At 35.2% G+C, this 12,171-nt stretch overlaps 1 protein-coding gene across 3 annotated transcripts in view; it reads right to left on the bottom strand.

The window, feature by feature from the left end:
- The window catches only part of LOC140440388 (uncharacterized), a 113,574-nt gene that overhangs the window by 13,308 nt on the left and 88,095 nt on the right, over positions 1-12,171 (bottom strand). For all 3 annotated transcript variants that reach the window (XM_072530856.1, XM_072530857.1, XM_072530855.1), the window contains exon 2: positions 8,886-9,188. In XM_072530856.1, the coding sequence (XP_072386957.1) occupies positions 8,886-9,188 (303 nt within the window). The remainder of the gene's footprint in view (positions 1-8,885; positions 9,189-12,171) is intronic.

Genomic DNA, 12,171 nt, shown 5'->3' with positions numbered 1-12,171 from the left:
TCTGTGTTTATTATTAAACCCATTTTTGTAGCTGATTCTTTTAATGCTACATACGCCTCTCGTACAGCTTTTTCCGTTCTCCTAACAATATTGATATCATCAGCATAGGCAAGGATTTGCACTGATTTATTATATATTGAACCAATGGTTGTGATTTGTGACATACGTATTGCTTTTGCCAGTTTTTCCAGAGCCAGATTGAACAGTATACAGATGAGAGGGTCTCCCTGGCGCAGCCCGTTATTTGTTTTAAAACATTCAGACGGTTCCCTCTGAATTCGTACTCTACATTTAACTTTTTCAAGAGTTAGTTTTGTTAAATTTACCAACTGATTTAGTATTCCTAGCTCTCTCATTACCTTGAACAAGTCGCTTCTATTCACAAAGTCGTAGGCTGCTTTGTAGTTTATAAATATGTGATGAATATCAATGCAATATTCCAGTGTTTTTTCTAAAATTTGTTTCAGGGTTGCAATCTGATGAATTGTCAATTTACCACCTCTGAAACCAGCCTTGTATTTTCCTACTATCCGTTCTGCATACGGTAACATACTTACTGTGGAAAATATTTTATACGCTGCATTTAGAAGCGTAATTCCTCTGTGGTTAGAGCATTCAAAGATATCTCTTGTCTTGAATTATTTTCTATTGATGTTAACTTTCTCTGTATTGAAGTTTTCTATATTATCCAAAATTATCCATCGCAATATTCACATAACTATGAAGTATCTGCTAGTGACTGCTGGTCTTAGATTAAATTAGACATCGATTTTATCGTTAGTCATTTATGCAAGATTTATTCGGCAATTCGGCACTTTATTGTGAAATCTGTGGAAGACATCTATCTTTGGCAGAGTATCAGAGTTGACGAGGTGTTTCCATTGTTTGATAGTATTATTATTGCATCGTTTCTTGTCTTGATTTCAAATCTTCCACTATATATAGCATCTAAGACAGCATAGAAGGGGAAAATCCAAAAGAAAAGAAAGCAAGAAAAATGAAATCGTTTATTAAGCTTCTTCGCAAGATTTTTATTCCTACAAATATCTTTTTATATAAAACTGCATTTTAACCGCTAGACAGATAAGAAAAAGACAAGACGGATGCACATTTTGTCTTGATAATGACACTCTTTTATCCGGCTGTGGTCAGACTGTCTAGTTCGTTTTTAAATTCCGATAAAGTATCACCAGACATCCTTGCCAAAATTCATCATTCATATCACCGTCGCGACCGCATACAATAGAAAAGCTTTCTCTGACTCATCAGATAACAGTGAATACTGATTATGGTACAATAATAATTGGCATTGTTTTTTTTTGTATTTAGTCCAGTTTATGGCTGGCCTCAATGACGGCGGAGATCATTTAGTATAAATTAATTAACAAATGATATGAAAGGAGAAGGGTAATTGGGCTAGAAGCAATAAACAAAAATTATATTTGTCATTATATCATGTCGAAAACAAGTTCAGGATCAATGATAATCAGAAAGAAGACCAGGCATTAAAAGAGACAATCCCAATTAAGAGAAAACAATCCCAACATCGCCTATCAATAGCAGCATACATAAAAAACCAAGATCTGATCACGTAACAAGAGAAATATTAACAGATCTATCACGTACAGCGATAGTTTGGATGACAAATTTAATAAACGCTGCCTTCAGGCTATTATATCACACCTGGAAGAACTACAGCCTTATAATAGAACCTCCACTTTTTAAATCTATTTAGGCAGTCAGCCCTATCCACTGCCAGTTTGCAGCACCTAATTTTCTAGCATTATCAGCTGTAATATTCTTCCATCTAAGTTTTTCATTACTTCTTCATTGACTTCCACGGGTTGTGACAGAAGGATTCGTCTAGACTTCTACTGTAATCTTGCTACATGTCCTGGCCATCTTAGTTTTGTACCAGAAATTTGTTTGTATCATCATCAATGGTGCTAGTTGAGCCTCGCCCTTCTCCAGTCTATTTCGCCAGTGGTTGCCAGTTTTCTTATCCAGTCTTCCTCGCGTTCTCGTCCACATCATCCCTCCATTTCAGTTTTGGCCCCCTTCTACTCCTATTTCCTACTGGTGCCACTAATAGGGTTCATCTGGGTGAATAATTTTCATTTGCTTTTGGCGAAAACTGTTTATATTAGTCGTATATCTCAGTTGTACCTCCTCCTCCAAATACCGTGTTCACAAATGCCACAGAATATTCCCCTCTCAGGTTTCCGATGTGGTCCATGTTTCCGATCGAAAAGTCAGCACTGGCAGTATAAGACTTTTGCATACTGTTATGAGGGTCTTTTGGCTTAAGTTTCTGCATCTTTTCATGTATCTACTCAGCCTAAGATAACTCTTGTTTATTGTACGCAAGAGAGATACCTTTGGGAATAATCAAAACGATCGAAAATATCTACCAAACCAATACAATAAAAGTAAAAGTAGAAGAACTAACTAACGCCATTGAAATTAGCAATTGGATAAGGCAGGGAAGTTCATTGAGTCCTCTATCGTTCAACCTGATTATGGGTGAAGAAATAAAAAAAGTAAGAACTAAATAAGGATACCAAATAGGAGAAAAACAACTTAAAATTATCTGCTATAGAGACGACGCAATACTCCTCTCTCAAAATGAAGACGATTAACAACGTATGCTGCACCAATTTAATAAAACCGCCAGCAAATTTAACATGTTAATTTCCTCAAAAAAGACAAAATGCATGGTGATAACAGCAACTTTACTGAGATGTAAATTGGAGCTCTAAGCTCAGATAATAGAACAAGTAAAGGAGTTTAAATATCTAGGCGTCACATTAAGAAAGATCGTTACAGAAAGCAGAAAGATCAAGTGAATGGAGCAAACAGAGACGCAGGTTATCTGAATGACACAATATGGAGAAATAAAAATATCGGGAAAGAAATAAAAAGCAGAATTTACAAAACAGTCATCAGACCAATAATGAGACGCGCGGCAGAAACACAACCTGACACAAAGAGGAGAAAAAGAATGTAAGAAACAGCAGAGATGAGAACACTTAGAAAAATTGATGGTAAAACACTACGGGACAGAGCTAAGTACAGATATACGACGTACATGTACGGTGGAGAACATCAAGGGTTGGGTAAGAAATAGAAGAGTAGAAGGGAATTATCATATAAGCCGAATGACAACAAATAGGTAAATATTCCCCAATAGGAAGATGATCAGTAGGAAGACCACGAAAACGATGGAACGACAACTTACTGAAGGTACATTGAAAAACAGACAATTATGTCTGCATAAAAAGAAGAAGGGCCACTATCATAGGCTGATTTAAAATCTATGAAGACATGATAGGTATCTATATTTAATTCGTTGGGTTTTTCCAGTGCCTGTCTCAAACAATCAGGAAAAGTGTTCTACAATAGACAAGTTCATAGAATAAACAATTTAAAAGAAAAATAAGAAACATGAAAGGATTAAGGCTATGGAAAAGTGATTTAAACGCATACAATTCTGCATTTACAACTTAGTTTCCAATCTTCGTAATAAAACTGCGCAATATAATTCTACAAGATTTTGATTACAGCTACCATCAATATCACTTAATACACAAATCGTCTTATTGTTATCTATAAATAGTGTCAGTTTGTCTGTAAATGTTTCAACTGTTAAGTACACATCATTTATCTAATCTTAAATGAGACTTTCTACAACAACGACAACAACTTTAAACTCAGTACATAAATTTTTATCGGCACATCATCACGAAAAATTGATAAATAAGAGATTTACTTAAAAACGTCTCGTTTCCACATACCCCGCATTGTTTTGTCTATCAAAAATTGTTTACAAGAAACGACATCACAATTGTTGACATTCCAACAACACCAGACAATGTGTTAATTTATTTTTTAGTCTGCCCCATTCGGTCTACCGACTGCAGGTTGTTTGTCAGCGCATTCGAATTAATTATTAAATACAAATATAAATAAGTAACTTTAATCGTTCTAGAACCGATAATAATAAATTTAAAAGGATCATAAAGACGTGTATTTGGGTTTGAAGGTATTTTCGTCAAACCGCAGATTGTCTGGAGATGTACCAATGACAACCTTGAGGACGGATCAGTTTAAGAAAGAAATAATACAATTATTATTTTAAATATTCATCGACTTTAGATATTTAGTGAAAAATGAATTCGTTGACTGACGAAATTTATATAAATATATGATGTGACATTTGGAACTGATGTCTAAGATGAACAAAATTTGTATCGTGCAACCAATTACTGGAATCATACCTATTGGAAATACAATTTATAGTATCAAACGAAAGGAAGCATTTTTTTAAAGACTTATGGCAGTATTTATAGAATTTTTCTTTCGATTTCTTTGGAATTATTTTTCTACACGACACTCGTTTCCTTTCATTTCTTCTGCATATATCTTCATCTACTTCCTCATTAGTCTGTAATATTGTTCCTAAAGTCGGTTCGCTATATTTACGCGGGTTTCGAAATAAAATTTTTATTGTAAGTACCCAGTTTTAATTACCTGCTCTTTGGGGAAATATCAACTGGTCAAATGAAATGAAAAATAATCCATAACTTTTTTTAATTAAATAATAATGGAAAATCTTTTATATAATTGACAGTATAATAAGGAGAATTACTTCATTAATGGAGTCTAATGTGGCTAATATAAACCTAATAATAATTTTATATTACACTTCACACAGAAAATATGGTCTATGTATATTTGTTCCATGGAGAGAATTTCTAATGAAAAATAAAAAAATTTAACTTGCCAACAAAAATGAAAATCAGTCATTATCATCAAAAATATCATAATCGTCATCATCATCACTGTCATCACCATTAATTGTTATTATGATTGGAGTTATTTCGTTTATTTTATTTTCACGAGTCCACCAATCTTCTATTAGTTTCTCGCACTTGAATATACAGTTGCACCACACTTCTGGAGTTACAATTGAAAGTGCCTTTCGCCAAGTTTCCCGAACTGCGTCGTCGCTATAACCGTTAGGCCCAATATGGTTGTCATAATATTGTTTTGCTATTCCCCATATTCTAAGGGATTAAACTGGCAATGATACGGTGGCAGACGTAAAACTTGATGACGGTAACTTTCAATAATCTGATCCACAACAAAGGTTTTTGGTTTTGCGTGGATATTTGCCAAGCGTAATAATTCTGATTTTAAAATATGTTGTGTAAATGGTATATGTTCCTTTGTCAACCACTCTTTAATTTTATTAACAGTCCAAGAATTCGTTGGACTTTTGTTTAATACTTCAGAATGGTAAGGTGCATTGTCTAAAATAATTACGCTGGGCTCACTTAAACCTGGGAGAAGTTTTTCATGTAACCATTTTACAAACATTTCTGTGTTCATATTATCGTGATAGTCACTTGATTTTGATTTAGATGAAAATATTAAATCAGCACCTTCTATAAAACCCGATTTCCCTCCTGCATGTAAAATTATGTGTCGCTTCCCTTCTCCATCAGTATGTTTGATAGACTTTACGTTATCATCTTGCCATATTCAATTTCAAATTTTTTTCCATCTGGAATATCTTCCGTTTTCAATGATAGGCGAGTTTTTCGGTGATCTTCTTTCGGCCGTTCATTATTACGATTTTTTAATACTCCTCTTAGTTTGGTTTCACTAATTCCTAGAGCATCACATACGCGTTGATGAACAGACATTACCGATTTTAAAGGACCGCCATTTTCTTTTTCATCCGTAAAATACTTATGTACACATTACATGTACAAATTAGACTATCTACATCTAACACACGTCTAGGCATTTTTAAATATTTCCACCAAACATACAATGTCAACACTGGCAAAGAATCAATTCAACTGCAATATTGTAACAAATTTATACCTACCCTAATGTTATTTTAATGTATTTTAAAATATGACCATTAATGCAGTTTTTACCTAATTTTCTGGGAAGTCGTTTACTGCAACTGGTTATAAATGAGTCATTAGCATAATTTTGTTAATCCGAAACCCGCGTCAATATAGCGAACCGACTATAGCTGCTTAAAACTAGTAGTTTTTCCGATCATTTCACCATCCAAAGATATTATCTTATTTGTATTAATAACTTCACATTTAAACGAGCATTCCAGATAACCTGTTCTGTCGTACAAAGTTAAATTTTATTTACTTTAATTAAATCCGTTTCGGTATCCTAGTAACATCACATCATCGGTATACATTAAAACCAAGGATTGTCACTTTGAATTTTTCCTATTATACAATCCAATAATTACTTCTCTCCATCTCTTTGGTAGTCTCTCTGTTTGTTACTTTAGTCACCATTACTATTACTGTATTTGCTATCATATTTGCAGAATTCACATCAATTTTGTTTACTCGTTTACCGTTAAAGATCACTATGACGCGAAGTCTCTTTAATTTTTCTCTTGAGAATCAGCTGCTGTGTTTTGCCTATTTTCTCTCGATACATGACTTAAATAAGATATTTTCCTCTATTTAAAGTAACTCTTTAATTATCAGATATCTCAAAATTTCCAACATCAAAAGATCTGTTACTTAAAAGCAAGTAAAAACTTAAAAACTAAGTCAATAATATCTATGAATGAATGACAGACTGGAAAATACGATTAATAACGTCGAAATTGACTCAATTTGATATAAAATATAAATTTCTGATTAATTAAAGTTTAATAAAACCTATTTGAACATTCTTCCATTCTCCCATGTTGAGTGTCTGTCTTCTCCATTCCCTTAGTCCAATCTCCCTTAAATCGTCCTGCATATCGTCCACATTCCTGAGTTTAGGTCGCCCCTTCTTCTTCTTCTTCTTCCGACCGGCCTATTTAGCATGGTTATCTTAGAAGGATCACTTTCATCCATCCGCATAACGTTGCCCACACATTTTAGGCTGTTTGTTTTGAGGGTTTTCAATATGGCCGGCATATATTTAGTTTTCTGGGTGTTAATCAGAAGTCCGACGTTTTCTTCAGCATTCTTAGTACATGTGAAAGCTTCAGCTGCTTGTTTTTGGGGTACTTCCAACGATCACGATATAATCAGCATATTATGCCATTATTTGTATACTATTGGTATATATCGTACCCCTTAAATTTATTCCCGAATCTCTCAACTTTAACTTTCCTCATTTTCATTTTAATTTATTCTACCAATCCTTTTGATATTCCAAATTCGAGCATAGCCGAAAATATAAAAATTTGGAGTCTGTCAACAGTATCGTAGGCTGCCTTAAAATCTACAAAGATGGAATGGCAGTCTATGTAGTACTTCTTCTAATATTTGGCTGATGGATTATAATATGTGATCAATGGTAGATCAGTTTTTCAAAAAGCCTTTTTGGTAGGATCCTATTATGTGCCAATCGTTCGTTAAGCATCAGGGACAATATTTTGTACACCGTATTAAGAAGGAAAATCCCTCTATTGGAACAATCAAGTACGTTTCCTTTTTTATGTATAGGGCATATAATTCCAGTCAATCTTCTGGTAAAGCGCGTATTTGCCTTACGAACCATTCGACCGTACAGGATGCAATTAAGTAAGTTATGAGCAAGCCAAAAACCCTCTTTATAATCCTACACATCAGAATACACTCGAAACTAGAATTAGACATTGGTAACCTGCAATTCGCCTTCCATAATGGCGTGGACACAAAAAAAAAACACCATTTGCATTTATTTAAAGTTATTATTCAAAAATGCTTAGATATTAACTAAGACCTTCACGTTTGCTTCCAAGACTACTCAAAACATGGTCCGATTCTAATTTACTCCGTTTTAACGTGGTTAAGACAGTGGTATTATCCTATAAAAGAGCTCTTCAACCCTTGCTTCTTGATAACAGCCAACAAATTATTATAAAACATCTGCTACAATCAACGAGCGAGAGAAATAATGAGGGGAGGCAGATAAGGATGTATACTGTCACTTTTATTATTTAACGCTTACCATGAGGAGGCTATTGAATCAGAAACAGCAGGTATACTGCAGTAAGGAGTGTGGAAAAAATACGAATACTTTGGCTAAGAGAATGTTGTAGCTACAGCATAGCTGCTCCGAAAGCTAGAGCGGCAATGATGATTGCCAAGCTTCGTAACGGAGATGGCACTGGAAGTAGAAGGAGTATTCAAAACAAATATCTTATCACTACGTAAACCACGCAAAATGTACAATCAAACGGTCTAACAAATTTGATAAAGGTTTAGCAATAAAACAAGGAAGAAAATTCCTGCATTACACCAACGTAGAGTTCGTTCCATTTGGATATAATGCTCAAGATGTAAAACAAAAAATGGAACAAACACTTGGGGAACTGAATACATAGTTGCAATAAATGAGAGTGTGTTAGTTAATACAAATATTATTTAGTACTAGACTACGTTCATTCCCAAGATAAGTTTGAGGTCACATTGATATGTGGGTGTGTCGTGTCATCGCAGCTTGTCATTGGTTAGAAATTAATTTCTAACCTATGACACACTGCCAATGACAGACTGCGACGACACGACACACCCACCGATCAGTGTGACCTTGATTATATCTTGAGAATGGACGTAGTATAAGTGTTTTGTTTTGGTAAGATATTTCTATTCATCTTTTCTAGCATTTTGAAGGCTTTCGGTAAGTAACAGTGATTGTGCTTCATTAAGACGTGCTATATAATACCTACCGTATTCGATCACAAATTTGCAATTATAAACCACGGATCCACTTTGGATTTTCGTTCAAATTGAGTTCATGACATGTTCAAACCATTAAGTTTACTCACAATAAGGTAAATCAGCCAACCCACAGAATTACCGAGCAGACTTTCAAGCGAAGGTTTCAAGACAATTATTTAAGAAAAAGAAACTTACTTGTTCTGGATCTCGAATGTGTAACCTAGCCGATGTAAACGGATGTTCTTCGCCGTCCGGCATTTCTATACTAGGTGGCAAATTGATGGTGATATCTGCCGTCGTCGAATGATCGACGCCGTTCGTCGTGGCGTGCAACCTACGCACCTGCGTTCGATGGTCTCTAGACGACGATACTGACGACGCAGTCTTTCCATTACTCACTACACTGCCGCTACTACTATTAGTACCACCTCCCAGACGGTCCATGCCACCCATTCCTGCCGCCGCATTGACGCCGGCGGCACTTACCACTGACAGCATCTGAAAAAAACAGAGAAAAACGGTTATTTTTGCAACTAAAATATAAATAAGACAGCTACAGCCACAGCTACAAACATTCACATAAAGCTGCTAATTTTAATACATGGTTATACAAAGGAAGAAGCGTGGGATTGAGGAGAAGTCTATAATGATAGTGTCTTTTTATAACAAAAACAAGAATATATCTTAAAGATAAAAAACTACATAGTTTAACGAATTTTACAAACTTTCTCTCCTCTCCTCTCTCTGTCTCACTCATATACAAATATTTTTCTTCATTTTTTGTCTATTTATATGTCTAGAAAAACAGGGGCAAAAGAGACCGGTCTAGAAATAAATATTCAAAAGGCAAAAAAGCTAACATAGGCAAGAGCAAGGTGAAACAGACGCATAGTTGAATTAGAGGACGATATTGAAACTGTAGACCAGTGGCGCACCGAGGGGGGGGGGTTTTGGGGGGTTAAACCCCCCCCCCCCCAGAACCCTATTCCGACACTGTTACTTACACATTTTAAGGACTCAAAATGGAGGTAACACCATAAAAAAAATTTTGGGGACCAACCAAAACCCCCCCCACAGAGGCAAATTCTAGGTGCGCTACTGTTGTAGACAGTTTCAAATATCTGGGAGTTGCATTAAGTACGGATGAAACAGAAGAATCAGAGGGAAAAAAAGCTTACTTTTCACTTTTCCATGTGTTCTGCTCCAAAAACACATACTGGAGATCGAAAATTAGGGTCTACAAAACCATTACCAGATCAATAGTATGATATTTCTTTGAAAGAAAAATCCTAAGAAATACACATTAACACTGAGATGAAGTCAAGAATTTATAAAGTCAGTGTAAGAGCAATAATGACATATGCCTCAGAATGGACACAAAATAGAAAAAAAGAATGGAATAATCACATAAGCAGAATGGAGGAGACCTGTGTCGTCAAAGAGATAAGTCACCAATCGGTAGAAGAAATATCGGACGACCGCGCAAAAGATGGAGTAACAGCCTTATAAAGAGGAAGAAGAAGAAGAAGATATTTTGTTCTTATTTTACGTCTTCTTTTTCTGTTATATAAAATCTTTTAATGCCCTTCAGTCATCTGAAAATCTCATTTCAATCAACACCATTAAGCACAAATTTTATGAGCTAAATTTATATGAAAAAACACAGCAATCATCCTAATTGAATATTTTAGTCTGGAATAAAAGAATGTTTATTTAAACTAATACACTCACGTGATTTATATGTGTATCTCAAACCAGGTAGTTTAAGAAAATTCGAAATAGAATCTATAGGTCGGAAAGTCTGATGGAGAGTAAGACAATACATTACTTTTATAACGAATTTTATACTTTATTTTGGGATAAATATAATTATAAACAGCCTAAAAGTGTGACTTGAGTATCCAGAATAATATAAAACCAGAACGTATCCATCAGACTTCCCAAAACAGTAGATTGAGAGATAGAGCGCCAGTGGCGCAGAAATACCTTCAGAGCCGCCCACGAAGGTTGTGATGGTAAAATAAATCCGGTTGCTGGAAGTGAATACAACACATATTAGATTACTCATATACACACATCAATCGCGAGTCGCAACCGGAGTATATAAAAAAACCTCTCTCCTAAAATGTCACAGACTACTACATACAACACCGCAAGGTTATAGATAAATACAATTGCTGTGGCTGCCTTCAAATATCACAGCGGCGGGCGAGATATACTGCTAATTACTTCCTGAATAGTATTTATGTATGTATTGTTTTAATTTTAAATGGAAATGCTGGTTATAATATTGAACTTTTCGTCGCAAATGAATATTTAGCAAATATATGTTAACTAAATACGTAATTTTGGATTCCTATTTCAGTGTATTTCGTAGTTTTATTATATTTACATGACAATATTTACAATCATCATTATCTTCTTGGGCTCGACAATCGTCTGTGGATCATGGCCTCTCTAAGATTAGTCGCCATTCTGTTCGCTTTCTGGCAACATGTTGCTATCTTCTGATGTCTAGTATCCCTAACTCCATCTAACCACCTATGTAATTCGTGGTCGGCATCTGCTTCCTCTTCCTATAGATAACGAGCATATCACGCCTTGAGACAATTCACAGGGCATGGTCTCATTTTGAAAGACAAGAAGTCAAAGTTTATGCAGTGCTTGTAGAAGGGCCCCGCCACCATTCTTGTACAGCTCACTACAAATTTGATCAATTCCTGTTGCTTTATTTTTAAGCTTTTTAATGGCTTGGGCAACCTTTTCAGTGGTAGGTGGTCTTTCGTTTGGGTTGAATAGATTCCAATCATTTCGATCTGCTACGGTGTTATCTGCTTCTTCGATAATATAATGTTAAATTTTGCGTCGAAAAATGCAACGCATCGGTTCAAGATTGAGGCCGTATTACTTAGGATATTTCCTTCTCCATCCTTACAGCTATTGCCATCTCCTATTTTGTTTTTGTACCCATTTTGTTTACATTTCTGTAGAACTTTCGAGTTTCGTTTTGATTTATTAGCCATTTTGTTTTCTAACTGCTTTTCTTCAAATTGCCTTTTTTTCTTCTATGTAATCTTTTTTCTTCCCTTCTTAGGGTCCGGTATTCCTCATTGCTTTTCTTGTGCATTTAGCTTGATTTGTCTTTAGGTATGCTCTATTTTTGTTATCTGTTGCTTCTTGGCACTCCTCGTCAAACCGTTTTGTCTAACTGGTTTGGTTTTACCCAATATTTCCGATGCCTTCTCAGTTATTATATTTCTAAAATTTGTCCATAATTCCTCCACATTCCCCCACCCCCTTCCAGGCTCCCTATTTCCTCTCATCCATTTGTCTCATATACTCTCCCGCAACGGTTTCAAATGGGCAGATTATCAACATTAATTCTGTCTTGTTTCATATGTTTATCCTTCTTTAGGTTTGAAATTCGGCATTACAAGAAAGTAGTGACTATCTATGTTTGGACCTCGGTAGCTTCCAATAT

The sequence above is a fragment of the Diabrotica undecimpunctata genome, chromosome 4 (genome assembly GCF_040954645.1).
Source record: "Diabrotica undecimpunctata isolate CICGRU chromosome 4, icDiaUnde3, whole genome shotgun sequence".
NCBI classification, from domain to species: Eukaryota; Metazoa; Arthropoda; class Insecta; order Coleoptera; family Chrysomelidae; genus Diabrotica; species Diabrotica undecimpunctata.
Note: the sequence above shows the minus strand (reverse complement) of the source record. Positions and strands in the feature narration are given on the sequence as shown.